The 23,582-nt window shown below is 44.0% G+C and overlaps 1 protein-coding gene across 5 annotated transcripts in view; it reads right to left on the bottom strand.

Moving 5' to 3' along the window:
* Positions 1–1,548: 1,548 nt before the first annotated feature.
* Positions 1,549–23,582, bottom strand: part of Scmh1 (Scm polycomb group protein homolog 1) — a 96,948-nt gene continuing 74,914 nt past the window's right edge. For all 5 annotated transcript variants that reach the window (XM_055611290.1, XM_055611289.1, XM_055611294.1 and 2 more), the window contains 6 exons: positions 16,937–17,137; positions 15,154–15,345; positions 9,130–9,324; positions 6,590–6,655; positions 3,176–3,318; positions 1,549–2,317 (listed from right to left, as the gene is read on the bottom strand). In XM_055611290.1, coding sequence (XP_055467265.1) covers positions 2,192–2,317; positions 3,176–3,318; positions 6,590–6,655; positions 9,130–9,324; positions 15,154–15,345; positions 16,937–17,137 — 923 coding nt within the window. In that variant the 3' untranslated portion in view covers positions 1,549–2,191. The remainder of the gene's footprint in view (positions 2,318–3,175; positions 3,319–6,589; positions 6,656–9,129; positions 9,325–15,153; positions 15,346–16,936; positions 17,138–23,582) is intronic.

The raw sequence follows: 23,582 nt of genomic DNA, 5'->3' as shown, positions 1-23,582 counted from the left end.
ACTTCTTTCCTTGGTCTGCAACCCCAAGCTCTGCTGAACACTGAAGGACCTAGATGCTCCCAGGATGAACCAAAATGTACAGGGTACAGTCCAGGGCTCCCCTGATACATGATCCCTCTTTGTGCAAACACAGACATTTCTTGTTATTGCTATCTAAAAGGGCCTGAAAAATCAGCTAGTCAACTCAAGGGATAGAGCTATCTGCTCCTTGGGTGACAAACAGCCTCTGGCAATTTGGCAGCCAATCCCTTAAAGGCAGGGCTTAGCTTAGGTAAGAACTTTTTATGTTTATTAAAAGGCTGATTTATTACTGTGTGTATGATGTGGGGGAAGGGACTGCATGTGTCATACATGACGTGTGGAGGTCAGGGGACAACTCTGGAGTTGGTTCTCTCCTTCAAGTTTTGGGGATCAAACACAGGTCCCCAAGCTTGCACAGCAAACACCTTTACTGACAGAGTCATCTTGTCAGCTCCCAGTTAAAGACTACATTACACACTCTGCCCTCTCTACTTATGATAATCCTTCTTACTGGGAGCACGAGGGAGACCACAGCAACTGCTTCAATCAAGCAGCTCTTTGGCCTTCCTGTGGGCAGCCATTTTGAAAGCATGCCTGGACTTCTGTTGCATGTAGGATTGGAGGCAGAAGCTTGGGCAAAACTTGAGGGAAATAAAAGGCAATGGTGTATAGGAAGGAAGAGGCTCAGCCCCACAGGATGGCCAAATGAGTCTCTGTGAAGACCTGGTAACTACTAAATGGCTCACCCCTGTAGCCATGCCTGCTCCAGCAGTCTCACAGCCAACAGTGAAACTTGGTATGCTCCCTGGCTGTTATTTCAGGTTGTCTTGTCCTTGCTCCCACTGTAAGCCAACAGGCTGTATGACACCGGGTTGGGGTGTCAGAGCAATGGGTATGATGCAGGTCTGTATTGCCTCTTTTCTCATGAAGAGGAGGATGAAGCAGCCTAAGGCTTTTGAGAGTAGCTAGTCCTTGGATTGCTTGTTTGCTTGGTACTAACACCTGTCTACCTGACAGAGGGAGGCAACCAGGGCAGAGCCTGGGGCCTGCAAGGTGCTGGGTGCTGTGGCCCCTTGGACAATAGCCTGTTCTTGTGGACTGTAAGTTAAGAAGAGTTCCTAGGGATAATCTGGCACAGATCCCTTATTTTACATGAGTGAAAACCAAGACTAGGTGAAGGGGTAACCTGTTTGCTGAGTGATTTGGAAGTCAACTGGTTAAAAAGACACAGGCATTTGTACTGGTTTTTATTTATAAACAAACTGACATAAAATAGTTAAGATGGCAGTGGGCGCAGCAGTGCTGCTGACTTGCCTAGGAGGAAGCACAGGAACTGGCAGAAGGCAAACCCCCTCCAGCCTTGAGGTCCTCCCTCCCACCATCGGGGCCCGTGGCCTAAAGGCATTAGGCCCCATCTTTTGCAGCAATTCTGACCAGGGCAGGGAGCTGTGATGGGGGCAGGGTAGGGGGAAAACTCCATCAGAGATGGAGACTGGGACTACAAAGGGCCCAGTGTGGGAAGAGGGACCCTCACTTTTCATGCTCAGTGAGCCATATAGTTCTGTCTGTTCCAGAGAGAAAGTGCCCTAGGGGTGTGTCCTCTGAAATAGGGCCACACTTCTCTGGAGAGGCCCTTTCTGGACCACAGAGGGTGGTCTCCCTCTTCCTAAAAATGTCTGGTGCAAGAAAAGCTAAGTCCAAGTGCCAGAAGCAATAAATTAGCAGTAAGAAAGGAATTTTTTTTTTTTTTTAAAAAGGTCTGCACCATAAGTTCAGAGTCTGGGGATCTAGTGAGAAGGCATGAACTGGGTACCATGGGACACTATACCAAGCTCAGAAGATGGTAAGGGGCCTGGGTGCCAGGGCCTTTCAAAGCCTTAGGGTTGGCTTCTTCCTCTATCTCTTACAAGGTGCTCAGCCTAAACTTCTGGTGAGATACTGGCTAGCCTTCAAAAATAAATAGAAGGGGCCTGGAGCCACAGCAGGCTAGGGGAAGAGCAGCACCAGCCCTGGGCCCACATTCTTCCCTCCTCAGTCCTTCATGGAAGGACACACCATGGCAGGAGGGGTAGCAGTGTGGTTCTGCAGCCTCCTAGAATCCTGAGGTCACCCAGAGCCCTACTAAGGTGCCTGGGAGCTGACTGGTGGCTTCGAGGAGAATGTCTCCTGTTCAGAACTTGCCCTGCTTCAGCCGGTCAATGTGAAAGGAGAGCTTGAGGGCAGGCCCCAGCTTCAGGCCCATGTACTTCATCATCATGTCACTGCGCAGAAGGAGCAGGGCCTTGCCATCGATCTCCTGGGGGTGGGGAGGAGCCACCATCAGATGTCTGGTTGGTCTCACGCCTCAGGTGCCAATCAAAGACCACCCAGAACAGTGTTAGACACACAGTACAGTCAGGTTGCTGGGATCCTGAAGATTGCCTGTTCCCCTCCTTGGCACTCTGAGCATTTCTCCCCAGGAAGGTACTAAAGAACAGGCTCCTTCCACCTTGGCTCTTCTGTGCTGTTGGGGGCTGTTTTCCTGCCCTAAGCATCTGAGAAGCCTTGCAGTCAGTAGACCTGTACAGGCTGTGTAGACACTGACCCTCAAAATGCACTGAGCCCAGGGTTTCTTAGGGGTGGTGGTAACCTTTAGGCCTGCTCTGGAGCCCTTGCAAACCCACCTACCTAAAAGATTTCCATGGTCAGTGACGGGACAGATTTTATCTCTGTGACCACCGGAAGAATGGCATCAAGCAGCAGCAATGTTAGGAAAATGGGTTTGAGCCCTACAGTTGGCAAGGGCAATGCCTGGCCATACAACCAAATGGTGTCCTGAAGGGGGCACTAGGCTCTCAGTTAGGTCAGCAGCGGAAGAGGACCAGTGAAGGCGGCAGGACCACTTGCATAGATTGTTTAATTTGGTCTGCAATCCCTGAGTCTCACACCAAGACAGACAGGGTAAAGCACCCTTGGGATCTGAGCCCCAGACCACAAAGCCAGTGGGAATGTGGCCCAGTGAGAGCCTATGCTAAGAATAATGTAAACAGTGCCCAGTGGGGTCTACTTAAGATGGCATCACTTACATTATGTTCAATGGACACAGATCAGACAGCCATGCCTTCTAGGATCTCTAGGTTGCAGCACACACAGGAGGTCAGACAGAGATACCTACATGTTTTCGGAAGAGGTCAGCATGGGATCCGAGCTGAGGATCGGCTTCCCGGATAAACTGCATCACATCCTCCACTGTCCATGAGGAGGGGTCCCGGCCACTCAGGCGAGGGGGATCTCGGCTTTCCAGATATCGATCCGACCCTGAAGGACAGGAGGGCACCTACCATAATGCACAAAATGACTGCTAGTCCCTCCCCACTGATCTGATACACTCCACTCAGAGGTGATGCCCATAGCAACATTCAAGTGCTAGGAGATGACTAGAAGTTGCCCGGGAAGAATTTTTCCATAAAGAGAAGTCACAACTTCATTCATTGAGCTTTTGGAGGTTTCACAAAGGGGCAGTGATTCACACTGAACCCGAGTCAGGTATCAGTGTAAGGAGACTACTTGGGTTTGGCGGGGCTGGAGGGAGTAGATGTTTACTTTTGCCTTGACTTGGAACTAGAGAAATAATGGTATTTGAGTGAAACTAAGCTTCTCCACAGTCTCATATACTAGAGAGAGAGAGAGAGAGAGAGAGAGAGAGGAGAGGTTTTGCCTTGGCTGCCAGGAATCTCAGTGTTAAGGCCCTGTTTACAGCTTTTATCTCAATTGTGGTTGAAACACAGCTCTTCTATTTTCCCTATGTGATTTGGGATCTGATTATTTTGGTCATCCACTGTTGCAGATTTTCTTGCTCACATATTCCCTTTGCCTGGATGTCTTCTTCCTTCAGTCTGTCTGTCTCTTCAGGCAAACTTCAGCTTATTTAAGGAGGTCTTGGTCCCAGAATCAGACCTGTTTTAATGCTGAAAGAAATGGACCCTCAAAGCATCTCCTATACTAGTTACAACCTGTTCTGCATACAGTTGCTCCATCCCATGACTGCAGTGATCTGTGCTCTCTAAAGTGGCTGAGAACCTTTACAAAGCAGTAATGGGATCTCATCAATTCCTTCTGACTCACTGCCATGCATCCCATTGTCCAGGAAATGGCATCTGAGTCCTCACAGCGTTGATGGAGTGGAGTGAGGAGGTTCTCAGTCGTCCTGCCCAGCTTCAAGTCACACTCCATTCTGGTTTCCTGCCCTTACTTACCTGCTCTGGAACAACTCAAGCTCTTGACTTCTGACTTGTCTGGAATGTTCTTTTCTAATCTGACTCCTCAACATTTGTATCTTTCTCAGTTATCAACCTTCTCTGATCTCATCACTCAGTTTATTTACCCTGGGCACATATCATACCACTATACTTTCATGCACTCATTTATCTGGTGTGTGTTACCTATGTCCCCATATTGAATGTAAGTGGTGCCATGGTTCTTGTCTTGTTCCTGACACATGAAGGAGTAACTGGTCTGCCACAGTGATGCCTGAGTATGAGTTCAGTGAATTAATGATCATGCCATCACATGTATATTTTTCTGTTTCCCCCACCAGACCATGGCTTTACCTTGCACATGTGTGTAATCTTCAGCACCTACAGATACCCTGTCACATATCTACCTGGTAGTAGAGCTAAGGCATATAAGCAAAAAATGGTATTCTTTACCTATCTTCTGCAGAGGCTAGAATCTCCTGCCTCCCTTCATTCTGGGCCTTGGGGCTGAAAGCACGCTAGCTCGACCCGTCTGACCTTTCTTTTTTGTTTAAGATTAGCAGAGCTTCAGCAAATCTTTCCAGCTCTTGGTCAGGTACTGAGCAGACAAGGGCAAAAGTGTTAAGCAAGCAGATGATTAGAGGCACAGACACCCTGAGGGGTTTTAGGTACTAAGAGGACTAGAAGGAAGAGGGGGCTTTGTGAGCTACTCATTTTCCCTAACTAAAAGTCCTTGGTGATGCCAAAGTGAAACCAGCTGCAGATACTCTGGAGAGAGATGTGGCTGGTGTGTGTGTGTCTCATTGTATGTGTGTTAGTATGCCCTTTTTGGACCATCTAGCTAATGCCTTTAATGAGGAGCTAGGAAGTGTGTGTGTGTATTCACACATAAATACACGTTTATACACATATACATATGCCAGGAACACACATACAAAGTCAACTGCCCGTGTTCCCCCAAATTCTTATGTTGACATTCCTAACCCTCAAAAGAGACGATATTAGGAGTTTGGGCAGAGCCCAAGTTTAATAAAAAGATTAGTGCTCTTTTTATAAAGGAGGTCTGAACGGGGAACCCCCACCCCAGTCTTTAGGTTAAGTGAGACTAGATGGTCCTCATCAAACAGATATGCCAACACCTTGATCTTGGCTTTCCAGCTTTTAGGACTAGGAGAAATAAGTTTCTGTTGTTTGTAAGCAATCTACATTATAGTATTTTGTTATAGCAGTGAAAATGGGCTAACAATTCACATAATGAATTTATAAATTTATGGATTTATAAACTCAACAAGGGCAGGCGGCAGAAGCTTTAATTTATGCGATGGTCAGAGAGACATTCATGAAATGACATCTCAGCAAAGACCTGAAGGAGCAGAACAGTTTAAGGTTAGCGGGAAGGGAAGGGAATGAGGGAGGACAGTGTGAGATGATACCTGAGGCACATTTGCTTGCAGAGGGGAAGTGGGCAGGGTGGTGATAATAGAGAACCTTGTGTATCACTGACAACTGCTGACTTTTCTTAGGTAGATCTGTCTGAGCAGATGAGTGATGCATTAATCTAGAAGTTGCATTTACACAGTCTGGTGAGAATAGGGCATGGAGAGTCTTGGTAATAGTGTAGGCAACAGACAAACACAAAATGCACTGCAGAGGTAATCAGGAAGGCAACTGGATCTAAGCACAGTACCCTAGAAGTTAGAAAACCTACCATTCTCAGTTCCTGTGACCTCAAAAATAGCCCTTGAAGGCCATCTTCAGCATAGAAAGGAGGAAACAGGCCTAGGAGGTGAAGAATTGACTAGGTAAGACTACCCAGCTAGGAAAGAGACGAGCTGGTGCCTTATTGACTTCTCCTGTTCCTTTTTCTGTACAGAGCAGACCTCAGAGCCCTCACCCCCACACTCAGGGAAGGCAGACTATACCACTCTGACTGTAGAGAGCATCTACAACAGGCCAGGCTTGCATACTTGGATCTGATATTCTAGGTTAACAAAGTAAGAAAGGGGATAGACTCAAATTCTTATCTCTCTCTCTCTCTCTCTCTCTCTCTCTCTCTCTCTCTCTCTCTCTCCCTCACTCTCTCTGTCTCTCTGTCTGTTGAGACAAGCAATCTAGAGCTCATCAGATAGAATCCTCTAGCCTTAGAGGTTCTTCATTGACAAAAGAGTTTTGAGTATGACTGGCACAAAGACTCATGATATGCTTAAAGAGGGGAGCTCTGATACCACAGTGCCATCTGGGCTAAGTAGGAGAGGCAGTCTATCACGGTGTATCCCTTCCAGAACCAGACCTTGCTTTGATGGAGATGAACATCACAGGAACTCTCCACATACCTGGGGAATGACTTAGTTTCCAAAATGATTCCATATCCCTTCTTTCATTTGTTCCTTTGAACACTCCTGTGGAAAGAACCAAGTTGATATGAGAATTTCCATTCTTCATGAGGAACACTTTGCATACAGGAGACCTAGTCTAAAGGCAAGGGAATTAAGGGAGCCATGTCTCAGCTACCATCTCTACCTGACTGCTCTTTCTAATTTGTTTGCCCCCTCATAGTGCTGAGGTCTAACACAGGATTCTTCCTCTGTCTCAGTCTTCTCAAACGTTCTCTTACAAAGTCATCTTGCACTTCTTGTTGCTGGAATCTTTTTATTCTATAGACTTCACAGACCCTGGGCTGGAGAGGCTAGGGTTTGAGGACAGTATTCTCCCAGCTTCCTGATTGTGTTTCTAGATCATCCTCCTATGAACCTCACATAGAGTCTAAGCCTATATCCAGCCACCTGCTCTTTCTGACCACAATTACTTATCAGTAGATCTCTGTGTTGTGTTCACTTATTAAAATGAAGACTCCTTTTGGTTCTTAGATCACTCTGTTATAGTTCTTGCTGTTACCAGTGTCAAACTTCCAGTGACTTTCACCTCTTCTCTAGTCCAGATGGTGACTGCTAAGGCCACTGTCTGGTACTTATCAGCATTTGGAACAAACTGCTTCAGAATTTTAAGTATGCCTGTCTCTGTGCTTATCTTTCCAGCTGTCTTGAAACTTATCCCCTAGAGCTATTCTGTTAAAATGCTCAGCTGCCAATGACCCTCACTGGTCTCCCCCCCCCACCCCCCCAGCTCCACTGGTTGCTTTCTGTGCTGTCCTCCCTCCTGGTTCTTGTCTTACCAGTCCACCACAAAGCCTTGATTCCCAAACCATCTTGTCTCACATTATATAGAAGACTCTAAGAAACAAAAGAAAACCATAGCTCTTGCAAACTAGTCTCTACCCACAGCTGCCCCCTGAGGTTTCTTGCAGACATTCTTTTCTTGATCCATTATCTTCTGTATGACTGGTCTAACCTTTCAGCACTCCTAAGGTCTTCCCTACTCAGTCCTTTCTCTGTTCACTGATGGCAGTCTTCTTCCCATGCCAGAGAAGGTGTATCTGCTCATTTGTCTGCCTGTGCTCTCGGACTCCTACTACTTCTCATTATTCATTTCTTCTCTGCTATATTCTTAACTTCTCAGAAGTTCAAGTTGTCTTTTGACAATCATGCCCAAGTGCTCCACTTGATAAGAACTTCTTTTGACTCACAGACTCTATTATTTGCCTTTATTTTGATCAAATTCTCACCTTAACATTTCCTCAACCCATGGCAATCTACCCTTCCTATGTTTGTTGATAAGATCACCTACGTACCAATTATGGAGTCCTGCAGGTATTCCTCAGGCAAGGTGCTACTTAAACACTCTTGGGAGTGTCCAGCCACCATCCAACTAACTTCTCTTTCTCCTCACTCTTGAGTGCACTCCTTCTGTGTAAGCCTCTGTTCCTGCTCCCACCTTTGGCGCTCTATCAGGCATCCATCTTTGGTAAGCTGCTCTTTTGACCCCACCTTTATTTCTGGCAACTCATTCACTATAAAGTTTCAGCTCTACACTTTTCCTGTGAATGTGACGTGCAGTAGCTGCTGTCTGTTGTGTATCTATCTCCAAGATGATTCACAGCATTTCCTCCCTTCCATTTCTAGGTCTTTGGTAGTGAATGGCATACTATTCAACCAGCTGAATTTAGGTATCTAAACCTGGAAGAGTCTCCATTTCCTCACTATCTTCAATTTTTTCCAAGTTAACCTAGTGAGAACTTTCATATATAACACTGTCCTAATTTTCAGGCCTTTCTCACTTCTGGTGTGACCCATTCTTTCTAGTCTTGTCACTCAAGCTAGTTCAATCTAGCACTCTGTGGTACTCAAACAGAATTCTGTTTATGCCTTGCTTCTGTTGGATACCACTGGTAGCCTAACTCTGTTGGGCATGATCAGCTCCAGACTCTTTAGTTTGGAAGTTTTCAATAATATAAGCCCTGACCTTTTACATTATGTTTCTGCAATAATGAAACACATAAAGTCCTGGTTCTATACATTCTACTCTCTATCTTTACCCCATCCTTTTTTCCTCTTCCTCAGCTGAGACACAGCCATTCATCTTGTTTCAGACAAGGAAGAGAGCCTTGAAGGCATAGCTGGGATTAGGTGCCCCTTCCTGCAATTTTATACTACCAATTATGCATCGTTATTGCTTTATAATTACTTTTAAAAGTGGATCTCCTACATAGTTTGCAAACTATTCAAATACAGATGGGATTCAAATAAATGGTGAAAGGCTAGAAGAACAACCCCTTCCCCATCCCTTTTATGTTTTTGTTTTCTCCAAACCATGCCCAGAACACAAATTACATCCCAGATGGTTGGACAAGGCAGAGTAGCGAGCACAGCCCCAGTCCCATCACCATGTAGCAGGGCAGCAACACTAGTTTCCTGATGTTCTTTTTGAGCCCAGGAGCAAGGGATGGAGAAAGGGCAAGGAGTCCTGACCAGCTTACCCCTGGAGCAGAGCCTACGCACAGCAGAGGCAGTGCTCAATGGGAGGCCACAGGAGGGAAGCAAGGGTCGATACCCAGGAGTTCGAAGATTCTGGGAGGTGCTGACAATGTTGGCAGGCTTCAAGGCAGAGTCCATCAAGTCTGAGTGTGTCTCCAAGGACCGGGCCAGGCTACTCCCCAGGACAAAGGTTTCCCCTGGAAAATAATAAAACTAGGGCTAAAGTAAGGACTGGCTTGGAAGGACTGGCAGAGTGCTGGCTCCAGGTATCTTCCTGAGTGGAACAAGAGGCAGCAAGACATAAAGCTCTACAAGGACAGAATGCCTGTGTATCAACCATGGCTCCTGGCTCTACTAGGAGCTCAGGACTTGGATTCCTCTCTTGATTCTGGTTTCTCTAGATTGTTACTCTTGGCCTGGCATATTTTGAAGGTCTTTTCTGGATAAGGACAACTTAAACAAACAAACAAAAACTAGAGCTACTTTAGGTGGGAGACAATTCCTTAGTCATAAGGTACTAGAAAGAGGGTGAGGATCGTGGGAAAGGATTTGCATGCTCAGAGGAGGACTCTGTATGTGTGTGCCCATGTACATGCATGTGGAGGCCAGAGGATACTGGGCATCTTCCTCTACCATTTCCTGCCTGATTCCCTTGAGGCAGGGTCTGTCACTGAGCCTGAAGTTCCACTGTTTTGTCTAGGCTGGATGGCTAGTGAGATTCCATAATCTGCCTGTCTCTGACCCCCAGTGTTGGAGTTACAGGCACAGTCATGCCCAGTTTTTATGTGGGTCCCAAGGATTCAAACCAAGTCCTCACAATTTCAGAGTTAGTGCTTTTAATTCCTGAGTCATCTCCCAGGCCTCACATGAGGATTCTTTAGAAGCAGATGCTGGTCTATCAGCAGGACATCTCAGAAATACTCCATGACACCTGGTTAAAGGCCTGTCTGCAGAGGACCTGTTCCTTCAATGCCTCTAGTCACCTGTGTTGACCTTGTTCTACAGAAACATTCCAAGGAGGCTGGGGGAGCTCAGGCACTGGGACTAGGATCAGGGTAAGAACTTGACTCTGTCTCTCAGCAGAATGCTTCTCACTGCATCGTAGGAAACCCTGAAGAAATCTACCCATACCCCAGGAAGCCTGCCAAAGGGGCTTTGAACATCTGAAAGCTTTTAGGAAGGGAATCTCATGCCAGTGCGTCTCAATGGCCAGTATCAGGTAGCAGAACCCAGTCACCATGTCATGTAATCTAAAGCTGAGACCTAACCTAAGGCATTGGATGGTGTGTTGGCTAGTCTTATACCAACTTGACACAAGCTAAAATTATCTGAAAGGATGGAACCTCACTTGAGAAAATGCCTCCATGAGATCTGGCTGTAAGGCATTTCCTTAATTGATGGGGGAGGGCCCAGATCAGTGTGAGTGAGGGGTCATGCAGAAAATTGAGGCTTGGCACTAGGAAGAGAGTCTAGGAGAGGATATTGGTGAAAGCAGAGCCCACTTGCAGCAGAAGACCGCAACATTTTGGAGATTTTAGTACCATGGGATAACCACCAAGAACAGCAAGCTGGAGTTTGCTGAGAGGAGGGAATCTCAACTGAAAATACCTCCATAAGATCCAGCTGTAAAGTGGTTTCTTAGTGACTGATGAGGGAGGGCCTGGCCCATTGTGGGTGGTGCCATCCCTGGGCTGGTGGTCTTGGGTTCTATACGAAAGCAGGCTGAGCAAGCCATGTTGAGTACAATGTTCTCTAGGTTCGGTGGTTGTCTGACCTCTGTTTGATAAAGACCCCAATGATGGTTGTTCTCTTGAGGGATTTTTGGCAATCATCTTATTGTTGAGAGTTAAAATTCTTATTTTTTTAAAGTTAAAATTTGTCTTCTTCCAAATCCTTCCCCATGTTCTACTCTCTGTACTCTAAGAACAACTCTTGAGACCGTCCTGCCTTCCAGGCTTCCCTGGGAGTATTTGTTACCTGTGGCTTTTCGCCATATGCCTTTACTCCTTCCTCACTCCCTTGCTGGCTACCCTCCTCAGAGAATGCTAGTAGGGCAACTTTTTGCAGTAAGATCTGGAGAAGAGCTGCCTCTTATTGATGGTGTGTGCACAGAGCAAGGGCCTCACCTCTGTCCACTGACATCCAGTAGAGCAGTAGCCACCCTAATTTCTCTAGAGTCACAACAGAAAAGTTAATTTACATTGACGCTGAATGGTTAGAAACTTTCCAGCTCTATCTGGATAGATAATCGAGTTGACTCCCAGAACAGGGCATGGTGGTGGATGAATAATCATGCCGGGAAAGAACTCAAGTCCTTGAGTCTTGGAACAAAGGCAGTGCTTCCACTGGCAGGAACAGCCAGACAATCTCAAAACAGCACATCTAGAGGTTAATGCCAGACAGATTTCAAAACAGCTAATGTTAATATCCATAGCAACTAGCTGAATTAAAAGTTTTCCTTCCTCATAGTACCAATTTTTAGGGGGTCCAAAGGAGTTCCTTACTTTAGCTTCCACAAGGCTGTTATCTGACTCAAAGACAAGAAGTTCTGGAGGAGAGCCTCAGCTGCCTAGCCCAGGAGTTTGCTCAGCCACTTGCTTTCACTTTCCTCTTTGCTTATCATAAGTGGTTGGGCTGGGGCACCTCTGCTCCATGCACTTAACCACATGCCTCTTCCCTCTTCGCTTCTAGACTACAGGGGTTCAGTCTGTCTTAACCATCTCCTAAAATCCAGCATAGAATCTGGCAAAGAGTGAGGGTTTAATAAATGTTTGATGACCTAAAGCAAAAACATTTGGACTGGGTTTTATAAAATACCAATGTAGTCAGAGAAGACCTCTAGATAAAGGAAGCGTAAGAGATAAGACAGTGAAAGACACCAAATGATCTCTTATTGGATCCTAAATTAGAGAAAAACAAAACAAAAATCAGCTACAGAAGACATTATTGAAACAAATGGGGAAATTCTGATCTGGATGGTATATTAGCCCAGGAGTGTTTTATTTACATTAAGTTTCTTGAACACAAAAATAATGTTCTTCCTTTTGCCTTTCCACCCTTCTTGTCTCTCATTCTCTTTTCTTTTCTTCATCTTCCCTCTTCATCTGACATAGGGTTTCACTGTGTAGCCCAGGCTACCCTTTAACTTGCCTAAAACCTCTTACCTAAAATTCTTGAGGTCTGGGATTACAGGTATGTATCTATCTATGTTCTGTGCTCTTTAAAAGAGATATATACAAAAATATTTCACCTGTTAGCTGGGCGTTGGTGGCACTTGGAAGGCATGGGTAGGAAGATCTCTGCAAGTTCGAGGCCAGCTTGGTCTATACAGCTAGTTATAAGATGGCGAGGGCTACACAAAGAAACCCTGTCTTGAAAAACCAAATCAAACCAAACCAAAATTTCACTTGCAGTTAACTCTTGTGTTAATAAACAAAAGCCATACACATATACATATTAAATATTTAGATACAAATATATGTGTGAATGGAGAGACAGAACAAATACGGAAAAAAGTTAAAAGTGACTCTTAGTGAAAGACTCATTTTACTTTTGTTGCTATTGTTGCAATTTTTCTGTAGGTTTGAAAGTTTCCAAAATAGAGTGGTGAAAAAAATTAAGTCTCAAGTTAGGTAAGGAAGTTTAAAAGGATATGCACTTTTTTACTTTTTTTTTTTTTTTTTTTTTGGAGACAGGGTTTCTCTGTGTAGCCATGGCTGTCCTGTAACTCCCTCTATAGATCAGGCTGGCCTTGAACTCACAGAGATCCACCTACCTCAGCCCCCCAAGTGCTGGGATTAACGGCGTGCGCCACCACAGCCTGGCTCTGGACATGAACTTTTGATGGCTGTGTTACACTGTAAGTACATGGTCAGCTAAGACAAGTCCATAGCAATAGGGCAATAGGGTGGCAAGGCAGGATGGGGGAGAGGGGAAAGGGCTCCAATAAACAATCCAGGCAACACAGATGGGATCCATGGATGCCACATCAGTAGAAATGTGTCACTAGGCAGATGGGCAGGAATGGCAAAAAACAGATTCAAACGAAAATCAAAAGAAAGCTATGGGTACTGATGGAGCTCTCTGTAGAAGTTGGATAAGAAATCCGAAAACTAAAGGTGCTGCTGAGGTATCAGAGGCAGAGCAAAGGGTTAGTAAGACAGCAGCAAGCAGGGAAGACAAGCTACAGAGTAAGGAGTCAGAAGTCCAGACAAGGCCCTGGCTTGTCTGGGCACAGTTAAAACTCTTCTGAGAAGCAAACAGAAGCCAGGAAGAGCAGACAATGTGCTGAAAACCTTCCACGAGAAACAGCTTGGCTAGCAGAGCTCAGAGTTGGTGCAGTCTGTCTGGAAATAGGGTAATAAGGATAGGACACAGCCTACGATAGCTCAGAGTGACACTCCTGGTTTTTTGTCTTGTCTCTAGCTGGCAAGGCAGGAAAGAAGAGTCTGGATGGAGCTGCCTTTTCATTGGTGTTGAATTAGAGAGACAAACCAGAACAGAAGTCCTAGGAAGGCTGTGCCCTGTGTCAATCCCCAGCCACCTTCATAGAGGCCCAGTGTGGGCATGTCCCTAGCAGCCTCTGAATGCTGCTGCCAATGTACTTTTCTTAGTTCTTGACGGAGAGTGTTCTATTTAAGAATTCTGAATTTCTGTTTTTTTTTTTTTTTTTTTTTTGAACAGCTGCCCTATTGGACATGCCACTCCCTCTCATGCACCTTTTCTTTCAGACTTCCAGTTAGGCCTTTTATTAGGAAATACAGCCCAGGGCCCCCAAATGACAATGCTGAGAATATTTAACACTTTGTCTTTTGTCTGTACCAACTCTATCCTATCCAGTACAATATTCTAACTGCAGGGCTGTTCTTACAGGTTCTGATTTTGGGAAAAACAAAACAACAATGTAGAGCAAGTATTTTAAAAAGTTCCCTCTGAAGAAAAGAACCAGCCGAGGAGCACGATTCAGCTGCAGGGACCAGATGTTTAGTTTACATGTAGACATATGAGGGATTTAGGTATCTTTTAACCGAAAATCACATAAGCAATTCTCACTTGGTTGCGGAGCTATGGAGGGGTCAGAGGAGACTGGGTGGGTGGTCACTTTCCTGAGGACATTCTCCAGGAGTGATACTTTAATCAGAAGTCATTAAGAATCTGATGAAAAGACAATAGGGAAGGGATTGTGGGAATAAGACTCATATAGAAGACCCCAGAGCACCTTTCAGTCTCATGAGCCTCCACAGCAGACAGAGTAGTCCCAGGGTGGTAGTATTTCCTTTCGGCTCAGAGCACCATCCACAGGTCTCTTTTAAAGAGCAATTCCTCCCTCTTAACAGCAACCTACCTTTCTAGGTTTCCAACCAAGCTTTCCTCCCTCCCTTGGTTCTGCGTCCTGTTCTCCAGATCAGAGATGCCGAGCTCCACTTCAAGCTCTCTTGGAAGTGCTTAGTCACTGACCCAGCCACGTGGCATCCGCTTCCCCATTGTGGGGATGGTATGTTAACTAAAAAGTTATTTTCCAGACTAGTTGGAAACAGCAGGAACTTGAACTGACTTGTTAGACTGGCAATGCTAGAAGTTAGGGCCACATGCCAAAGAAAAGAATGGATGGCCAATCAACATGGAGCAACTTTCTCAATCTCTAAATTCAAAGACTAAACCTTGTTGCTGGCAAAGGAGAGCTATATGAGGCCTTTGATGATGGATTCATATTGGGGGTTGTATTAGGACTTCGTGGGCTGCACATGTGGTCTGGAGACCAGAAGGAAATCATAGGGTAACTTCTAGAAATAGGGGTCCAGAGGAAAGAGAAATTCTAGAGTGACAGCAAAATTCTGAAGCGTTTAGGTGGCGGAAGACCACCAACTTGTAGATATGACCCAGATGTGGCAAAGGCAAAGGGCAGAAAACCAGATCTCTGGATGGTGGGTACGAGGCTTGCAGGCCTGAGGGCTGCCCCTGGGCCCTTGCAGGCACTACTGGATGCCCAGCCCCCTTCTCAGCCCAGGCCCCATCCCAGCTCCTACCTGGTAGGTACCTGTCGTGGCTGTGGCTGTACTCTGTGGCAGTGACTGATAAGTGGGTCTGTGTAAAGGGCTGGTTGCCAAACAGATTGTCACTCCGAAGGTTGCGGCAGAGCTTCTCCAGGAAGCGGAGGACGTAGGTAATGCTGTTGACTGCTGGGAGGTTGAGGGTGTGCTGTTCCCGGTCGAACACCGCTGTGGAGTTAAGTAAACAAAACAAATCAGTTATGCAGTGAAGTGCAGCGCTGGCCAGAGACGCCCAGCTCACTTCATGTCTTGGGCTTGGCCAGTTACAAAGAGGCAGCGCCAAGCTGCTTGCCTGCTTCCTGCTGCCCTCCCTTGCCCAAGGGCTTTGATTTTTGCTTCTAACTCCAAAGAGTGTGCAATCATGGGAGTGCCAGGCCAGGTCTGTTGCAACCTCAGGGCTTTGGAATGATTTCACTCAACTTGTGAAAACAACTATAAACATAATGCTACTTTCTTCATCACCTGGCTGGACCTCCTCCAGGAAATGTGTTCACCTGGGGTGCTATTTTCACAAGACAACTGCCCAAGAACAGGAAAGCTAAGCAGAAGAAGAGAATACTGCCATTGCTAACACTGGCCCAAGTAAAAAATTTCCAATCTATATCAGGATACTGAATTTGAGCAACATTTGGAAATGTTTCATGCTTGTTTTTATTTTATACAGAACCTATTCTTATCAAAACATTGGCATAATTTTTAAAAAGCAAAAGGTTCATGTAATTGTCGTTGAGGTATGTGAAGAACAGACATCTGGGGAGATAAATCGCTCTCAGGAAAGTTTTGAAGAGGAAGAACTCCAGGCAGTAGGAAGGCACAGACCCTGCAAACTGCGAAGAAGAGGCCAGAGAGTGGTCTGGGCCTCAGAAGGACATGGGCTTTGATGTGTCAGCAGTTCCCATCCTCCGTACATCCAGTCACTGCCTGGACTTGGCTCCTTAATGTTTTCTCTTGTCACCCTTCCGTAGACTATTCAGATTTTCTTTTCCACAGTGCAAACCTGAGCCTGATGTCTCCTGTTTCCCTTTTCTTGGCCAGTATGTGGCAGAAACCTCTGCCACACACTAAAGGCTCAACAGATACTGGCTATAAGGACTGTTTGGCTGTATATTCCCTGTCAGATGGTTCCTTAATGCTACAGCAGCTTGCTAAGAAGGAAAGGGAGGGACTTTAAGGCAGCATTATAGTCAAGACCGGAAGGCTGCAGGTCAAGCCATCTGTCGTAGGCTTGGTGGGTAAAAATCAGATTATGGACTTAAGAAAACTGAAACAGAAACAGGGCATAGCAGGAAGGTATCTACAGTTATAGCAAAAAGTACCACACTGTTAAATTAAGCTCCCCTTTTCCCTGTGTCCTGGGATTCAGCTCCCTTATATGGGAGCTACAGACCCAGAAGCTAAGGAGGCAGGAATGAGAGGAAGTCGAGGTTGTCTGAAGTCAGTTGGGGAAATTTCTCTGTTGTAACAACACAGCCCTTATGTATTTTTACTCTGCAATTACTTTAAGCCACATACTCATATTTTCTGTGTGGGGGCAGGAGAGGACTCTGTTTAGTCGGTTTGGCTATTCTTGGCAGAGGTATGTGGCATATACTATATGGCACATGCTTCAGCAGAGCCTGGGGCTGGAAGTAAGGACTCTTGAGGAATGCGGTACTTTTGCATTCCCCAGAGCCTCTAAGTACCAACCTGGCACCAGGATGTCTCATCACAGTGAAGGCCTGCCACTCTGGTTAGGCCAAACCAGCCCAGAAGTGTTTACCTGAGATGACTTCACCCCCGTGGCCTTGCTTGAGGAAGTTGAAGACAGTTTTCTGGTGATAAGCACAGTCAATGCAAGCCTGGACCGCCTGCTGCAACACCACAGAGGCACGGGCTGGCCCAAAATGGTCAGGGAGCTGTTGGATCTTCTTCTTATCCAAGTGGGGGCCTGTGCTGCCGCTCTTGTTCAGGTAGATACAAACTACAGGAAACAAAGAACCCAAGAACCTTACAGTATGCCTGGCAGAGGGAAATTAGAGAGCAGCTGCCTCCCATCTGCTAAACTTTGGAATTGGCACCATTGGGATTCTCCGCAACTATACTGCCAAGCACTATGGGTGGTAAAGGGAGAAAATCTTTTGCCTAAGCTGCATGACCAAGAGCTCTGGGAACACAGCCTATTAGGAGAGCAACTCAAAACTCACAACTCTGGTCCCTGAGAAGAAAATATAAACTCTCTTCTTTCCCAGAATTCTCTAAGGTGAGCCAGATAAGAATTGAAGAGACAGCCAATAGCATCAAGGAAACGAGACAGCAGACTGAAGAAGTGGCCACTTTTTAGCAGTAGCCACTGACTTAGCAGACCCAAGAAGCTGAGTGTCCTAAAGCAGTAAAGAGACTCAGAGCTGAATGGCTTCATCTCCTAACTTAAAGAGACCTAACTGGCAGAATAAAGGTCTCTATAGAGGTGTATATAAGGGTCAATCTATGAAAAGAAGGATCAGCCTAGGTTTGCTAAGAAAGAGAGACTAGTAGACTATGGAGATATTTAGCAGATAAAGTGCTTGCTGTACAAGGTTGAGGAATGGAGTTAGGACCACAAGAACCCATGTAAGTGTCCTAGTGGATCACCTATAATTCAGACACTTGCAAGGCAGAGATAGGAGATCCCTGGAGCTGGCTAGCTACACAGACTGTCCTATGTTGGTGAGCTTTGGTTCAAGTGAGAGGCCTTGCCTCAGTGAATAAGGTAGAAAGAGACTGAGGACAGCACATACACTACACCTTATATACATGCAAAAAAAGAAAATAAAAATATCGCAGTTGGGCTGGAGAGATGGCTCAGAGGTTAAGAGCATTGGCTGATCTTCCAGAGGTCCTGAGTTCAACTCCCAGCACACAGATGGTGGCTCATAACCATCTATAATGTGATCTGATGTCCTCTTCTGGTGTGCAAGCAGAACATTGTACACATAATAGATAAATCTTTTTAAAAAAGAATCACAGTCACAGTGGAGGCAGAGACTGACTACAAGGAGCCTGATGGAACTTCTGGGGTGCAGAAGTGTCCTATCTTGATCACAGTGGGAGGGAGGAGTTACACAGGTGCTGACATTTATTAAAATTCAGCAAATTATATATGAGTGTACAATATACTTGCAACTAAGATTTGTATATTTCATTGATATAGATTTTATATAATTGTTCTAATGGAGATTTTAAAAATTAATTCTACATGGGTCATATGGTAAAATACCAAAGACCAAACTATGCACCCTTTAGAAGACTGTTGGTTTTGGAACATGGCTCTGAAAGTCTGGCATCCCTTTTATTGATCTCTGTCACATTTGACCAATAGAAAGCAGCAGGTATGGTACTGTGCCAGTTTCTGGACCAAGGATTAAGAAACTAGCAGCTTCTACTTCCTGTTTCTTGGGATATTTACTCTTGGATCTCAACTACTATGTGTGGAAAAACAAGTACATTGTGGAGAGGTTTATGTGGAGAAACAGGAAGAACCAATATGCCAGCCGTGTGGTCAAGTGGATCCCCAAACCTAGTCAGTTTCCCTCCCCATCTGGCACTTTATGCAAGAGATGAGCTGTCTCCCCCTATCCAGCCTGCCCTTAGTGTTTTAGACTATATAGTTCTGTAGTAGTTTTTTCACATAGCAAAAGCTTATCAGAATAGGTTCTGATACAAGATGCTTTAGTAACAAATGCTAAGCATATAGCGCTAGCTTTGGAACCAGTGGCAGAAAGCACCACAAGCAGAGTACTAGTGCAACCTCTGACCCTGGGTTACTTTCTTTAGTGCTGGGAATCAAACCCAGGGCCTCATCCAAGATAAGCAAGTGCTTAGCTACCACTGAGCTACATTCCCTGGCCCTTTAAGAGTGTTTTAATGGAACCTTAAAGTTGCCAGAAGGCTATCAGTGAATTTAAAGTAAAGTGAAGACCATGCAACTGGAAAGTGAAGGATGGGCAACATTCTGGGAAGGGACTAAAAGTTTGATATAACTGCTGCCTACAATAGCATAAAACAGGAAATGTACCTGATGAGCTCAATGAAATAGCTGAGATTTTTAAAGCCAAAGTGCTACCTGCCTTCTCACTGCTTATGATAAAATATAAGATGAGAGAGAAAATACTTTATTGAGGTAAGAAGGAAGGTGTGGGACATGGTGGCAGATACCTTTTATCCCAGCATTCATGTCAGAGGCAGGTAGATTTCTGAGTTTGGGGCCAGTGTAGTCTACATTATGAGTAGTAGGCCAATTAGAACTACATGGTGAGACCCTGACTCAAAAAACCAAGCTAAACCAAAGTCAGAAAGATCTAAGAATATGCTTCATAGATTTCTTTTAGACCAAAGATTTCCATAGAATTTTGCTAAAGGAAATCCTTGCCGACTTGTCATTATACAACAAGATTAATTTTTTCTTTTAAAATATTTTAACTAAAATACAATTACATAAATTTCCTTTTTCATTCCCTCTTAGTTACTAAGGTTGTTCATGTGCTGCTTTAGCTGTACCTACAGAGGAGGTACAAAGCAGAGAAGGTTTATCCTGAGAGACCTGCTGTGTAGTCCTAGGAAGTGAGTCTTGAAGCTACTCAAATGTGAAAATGTCTTACTGAAACTTGTGAGATACAATAGAGGCAGTGTTGAGGGAAAAGTACAACAGAGAATACAGATTTAGAAAAGAAAAATCTAAAGTTAATAATACAAGCTTACACCTAAAAAAACACAAAAAAGATAAAATTAAACCCAGACTAAGCAGGAGATAATAAATTAGAGGAGAAATTAATGAAATTTAAAGGAAAAAAAACATTAGAAAAAGTCCTGATGAAATCAAATGTTGGCTTTGTGAAAAGATAGAGATGACACAAATTGTTCATATCAGAAGTAATAAAGGAGAAATGCTACATGTCATATAGCTAGTAATAAAAGGATCGTAAAGAATATTGTGAATCTCCTTGTAACTTGGCTTTGGTAAGGCCGAGAGAAACCCTAGTTCTCTGTTGCTCCTTTCAGTCTTTCCATCTGGCCCACCTCCTTCCCTTTGCTGATTTGCAGAACCACTCTCTTCCAGGGACTCCACAGCTGCTCCATTTAGCTAGAACCCAGAATGGGACAACAGCAATGAAAGAACAGAACACTCACCCATCAAAGGCAAGACTAGATATTTATACCAAGAAACATCTCAAACGTCCTAACTCCAGATGCTGAAATCCCCGCAAAAACACAACATGAACAACCAAGACAATATGTCTCCAGCAGAAATCAGAAACCCTACTGTAGTAGGCTCTGAGGACATTAAAATGGATATTAATAAATGCCTTAATGAAGAGCATGAAAACATAAATAGTTGAATGAAATAATGAAAACACTTCAAGACATGAAAGTAGAATTTAGCAAAGAAAAAGAATTACTGAGGAAAGGTTAAACTGAAATAAAACTTAAAATGAAAACACTCAGGAAGTGAAACAAAAGCCTTACCAACATATCAAAAGACATGGATGAGAAAATTTCAGGTCTTGAAGACAAGGCAGAAGAAATGGATAGTTCAGGCAAAAAAATATAAAAATATAAATATAAAAATCCAGGTATAAAACATCCAGGAAACCTGGAACACTCTGTATAAAGACCAAATCTATGAATAATAGATATAGAGGAGTGGGAAGAAGCAGGTCAAAGGCACAGAAAGTATTTTTAACAAAATCACAGAAGAAAATTCCCCAACCCAAAGTAAAAGATGTTTATCAAGGTACATGAGACATACTGAACACCAAATAGACAAGACCAGAAAAGAAAATCCCCCAAACAACAGGATAATCAAAACAGTAAATGCACAGAACAAATACATGCTATTGAAAGGTACAAGGGAAGAAGACCAAGTTACCTATGCAGGCAGGTCTATTAGGATACAGCTGAATTTTCAATGGACACTATGGAAGGCAGGGAACCTGGGCTAATGTTCTACAGACTCTTTGAAAGACTACAGAAACTAGCCCAGACTACCACACCCAGCAAAACTACCAATCATAATAGATGGAAGATGAAAAACATTTCAGGGTAAAAACAAATTTAAGAAATTTTTATCCACCAATCTAGCTCTACAGAAGGCACTACAAGGAAAACTTTCATCTGAAGGAAAGGCTAACTATACCAATAAGGACCTAATAATTAAAATAATCCCAGAATAGTCAATAAAAAGGAGAATAAAAACACACCATAACAACAAAAAAATAGGAATTAGAAAACTGTTCAGTAGTATCTCTCAATATCAATACTCTCATTTTTTTAATTCAAAGATTGGATTAAAAACAGGATCCATCTTTCTGCTCCATACAAAAAACAAACAAACAAACCACACATCACTATCAAGGACAGATGTGGTCACCTTAGAGTAAAGAGATGGAGAACAGTATTCCAAGCAAATGGAACCAATAAGCAAGCAGACAAAATAGATCTGACAAAATAGACTTTAAAACAAAAAGTAATCAGAAGATATAGTGAAGGGCACTTCGTACTCATTAGATGAAAAGAAAACACACACACACACACACACACACACACCCCAAGAGGATTCTCAACATTTATACACCAAATACAAAGGCACCCAATGTTATAAAGAAACACTATAGCTAAAGTCAAATATTGGCCCTAAGGACTCTGTATCTTACTACAGAGATACCTGCTCATCTGTGTTCACTGCTGCTCTATTCATAGTATCCAGGAATTGGAAAGAGCATAGATGTCCATTGACTAACTGACAGATGGAAATAATAAAAATGTGGCTCATGACATGATGGATTATTATTCAGCTTCTAAAAAAAAGTGAAATTATAATCTATATAGGTAAATGAATAGATCTAGAAACAATCATCTTGAGTGAGATATCCCAGACTCCAAGATAAATACTGCATGTTTTCTCTTATATGTGAATGCTAGCTTTTAACTTTAGATGTGTGTGCTTCTACTAACTGCAGAGGTTAGGCAGCTAATAAGTGAACAGAAGGAGGAGGAGATCTTCCAAGGAGAGGAAACAATATAGTATTATAAAGAGAGAAAGGGGAGACTAGGAGGATTAAATAGGGAGGGGTTGGAAGAGCAGGGTAAAGGAGAAACTATGGGGAGAGACAACTAATACTAAAGGCCCTTTTGAAAAGCCATATGGAAAGCTACTGGTTGCTGAAAACAAATGGTGTTGGGTTAAACATGTTTTTATTAGCCCTATAATTATTATGGTGTTATTATCAAACCCAGTATTACAATCAATAAGGCATAGACACTTCTTAGATTTTATAGTTGCCTTATTTACCTTGGGCTGGGCAGACAGTTCCACTTACACTATCTCTTATTATCAGCCCCCATCCCAGGCCATCCACCTTCACCTTTCCTATCTGGCCCACTTCCCATCCATAATTCCATAAATACTTGTTTATTCTTCATCTGAGTCGCTTTCTCCAACTACTCTATTCTTGGAGTCCTTCCTCCTAGCCTACATAGTTCTCTCTCCACCTAACATAACCCATGGTGGCCGCCTTCTTCCTCCTCTTCCTGTCTGTCTCCTTCCCAAGATCCTCTCTGTCCTCCAAGCTGAGAACCTTAGCTTCTCCCACTTTACCTCTGTCCTGCCCAGGTGTTGGCTTTTTATTGGTCAAATAGGAATAATTTTTTAGGCAATGTTTACATAAGGTCAGGTGTGAAAATGTGCTCATCCAGGCAGAGACCAGATTTTTTGGGGCCCATAATTAGCATTAAAATACATTGCAACAAGGGGCTGTAGAGATGGCTCAGTGGTTAAGAGCACTGGCTGCTTTTCCAGAAGACCCGTGTTCAACTCCCATCACCCACATGGCTGCTCACAGCAGCCTGTAACTCCAGTTCTTGGTGACCAACGCCCTCACATACATGCAGGCAAAACAACAAAGCACATAAAATAACAATGAATTTTGGGCTGGAGAGATGGCTCAGAGGTTAAGAGCACTGGCTGCTCTTTCAGAGATCCTGGGTTCAATTCCCAGCCAACACATGGTGGCTCACAACCATCCATAATGAGATCTGGTGCCCTCTTCTGGTGTGCAGGCAACATGCAGAACACTGCATATGCAATAAATAAATAAATAAATAAATAAATAAATAAATAAATAAATAAATAAATAAATAAATAAATCTTAAAAAAAAATACATAGCACCAGACCAACCCCCAAAACCTACTACTCTAGAAGCATCCTAAAATATACACACATATGAAAGAAATTTAAATGGAGTCACCATGGAGGAGGTAATGTATCAACTAGATATCTTAAGCCACCAAGTTAAAACCTCCAGTGCCAGGGTGAGTTAAATATTGTTGAGTTGTTGAGCAAAGGGTCCCCTAGGCCCTCTCACAAACATTACAGGCTATTATCAAGGCT

Source organism: Psammomys obesus, unplaced genomic scaffold (genome assembly GCF_907164565.1).
Source record: "Psammomys obesus unplaced genomic scaffold, mPsaObe1.curated_primary_1811, whole genome shotgun sequence".
In the NCBI taxonomy this organism is placed as follows: domain Eukaryota; kingdom Metazoa; phylum Chordata; class Mammalia; order Rodentia; family Muridae; genus Psammomys; species Psammomys obesus.
The sequence above is the reverse complement of the archived record's forward strand: the minus strand, read 5'-3'. Positions and strand labels throughout refer to the sequence as shown.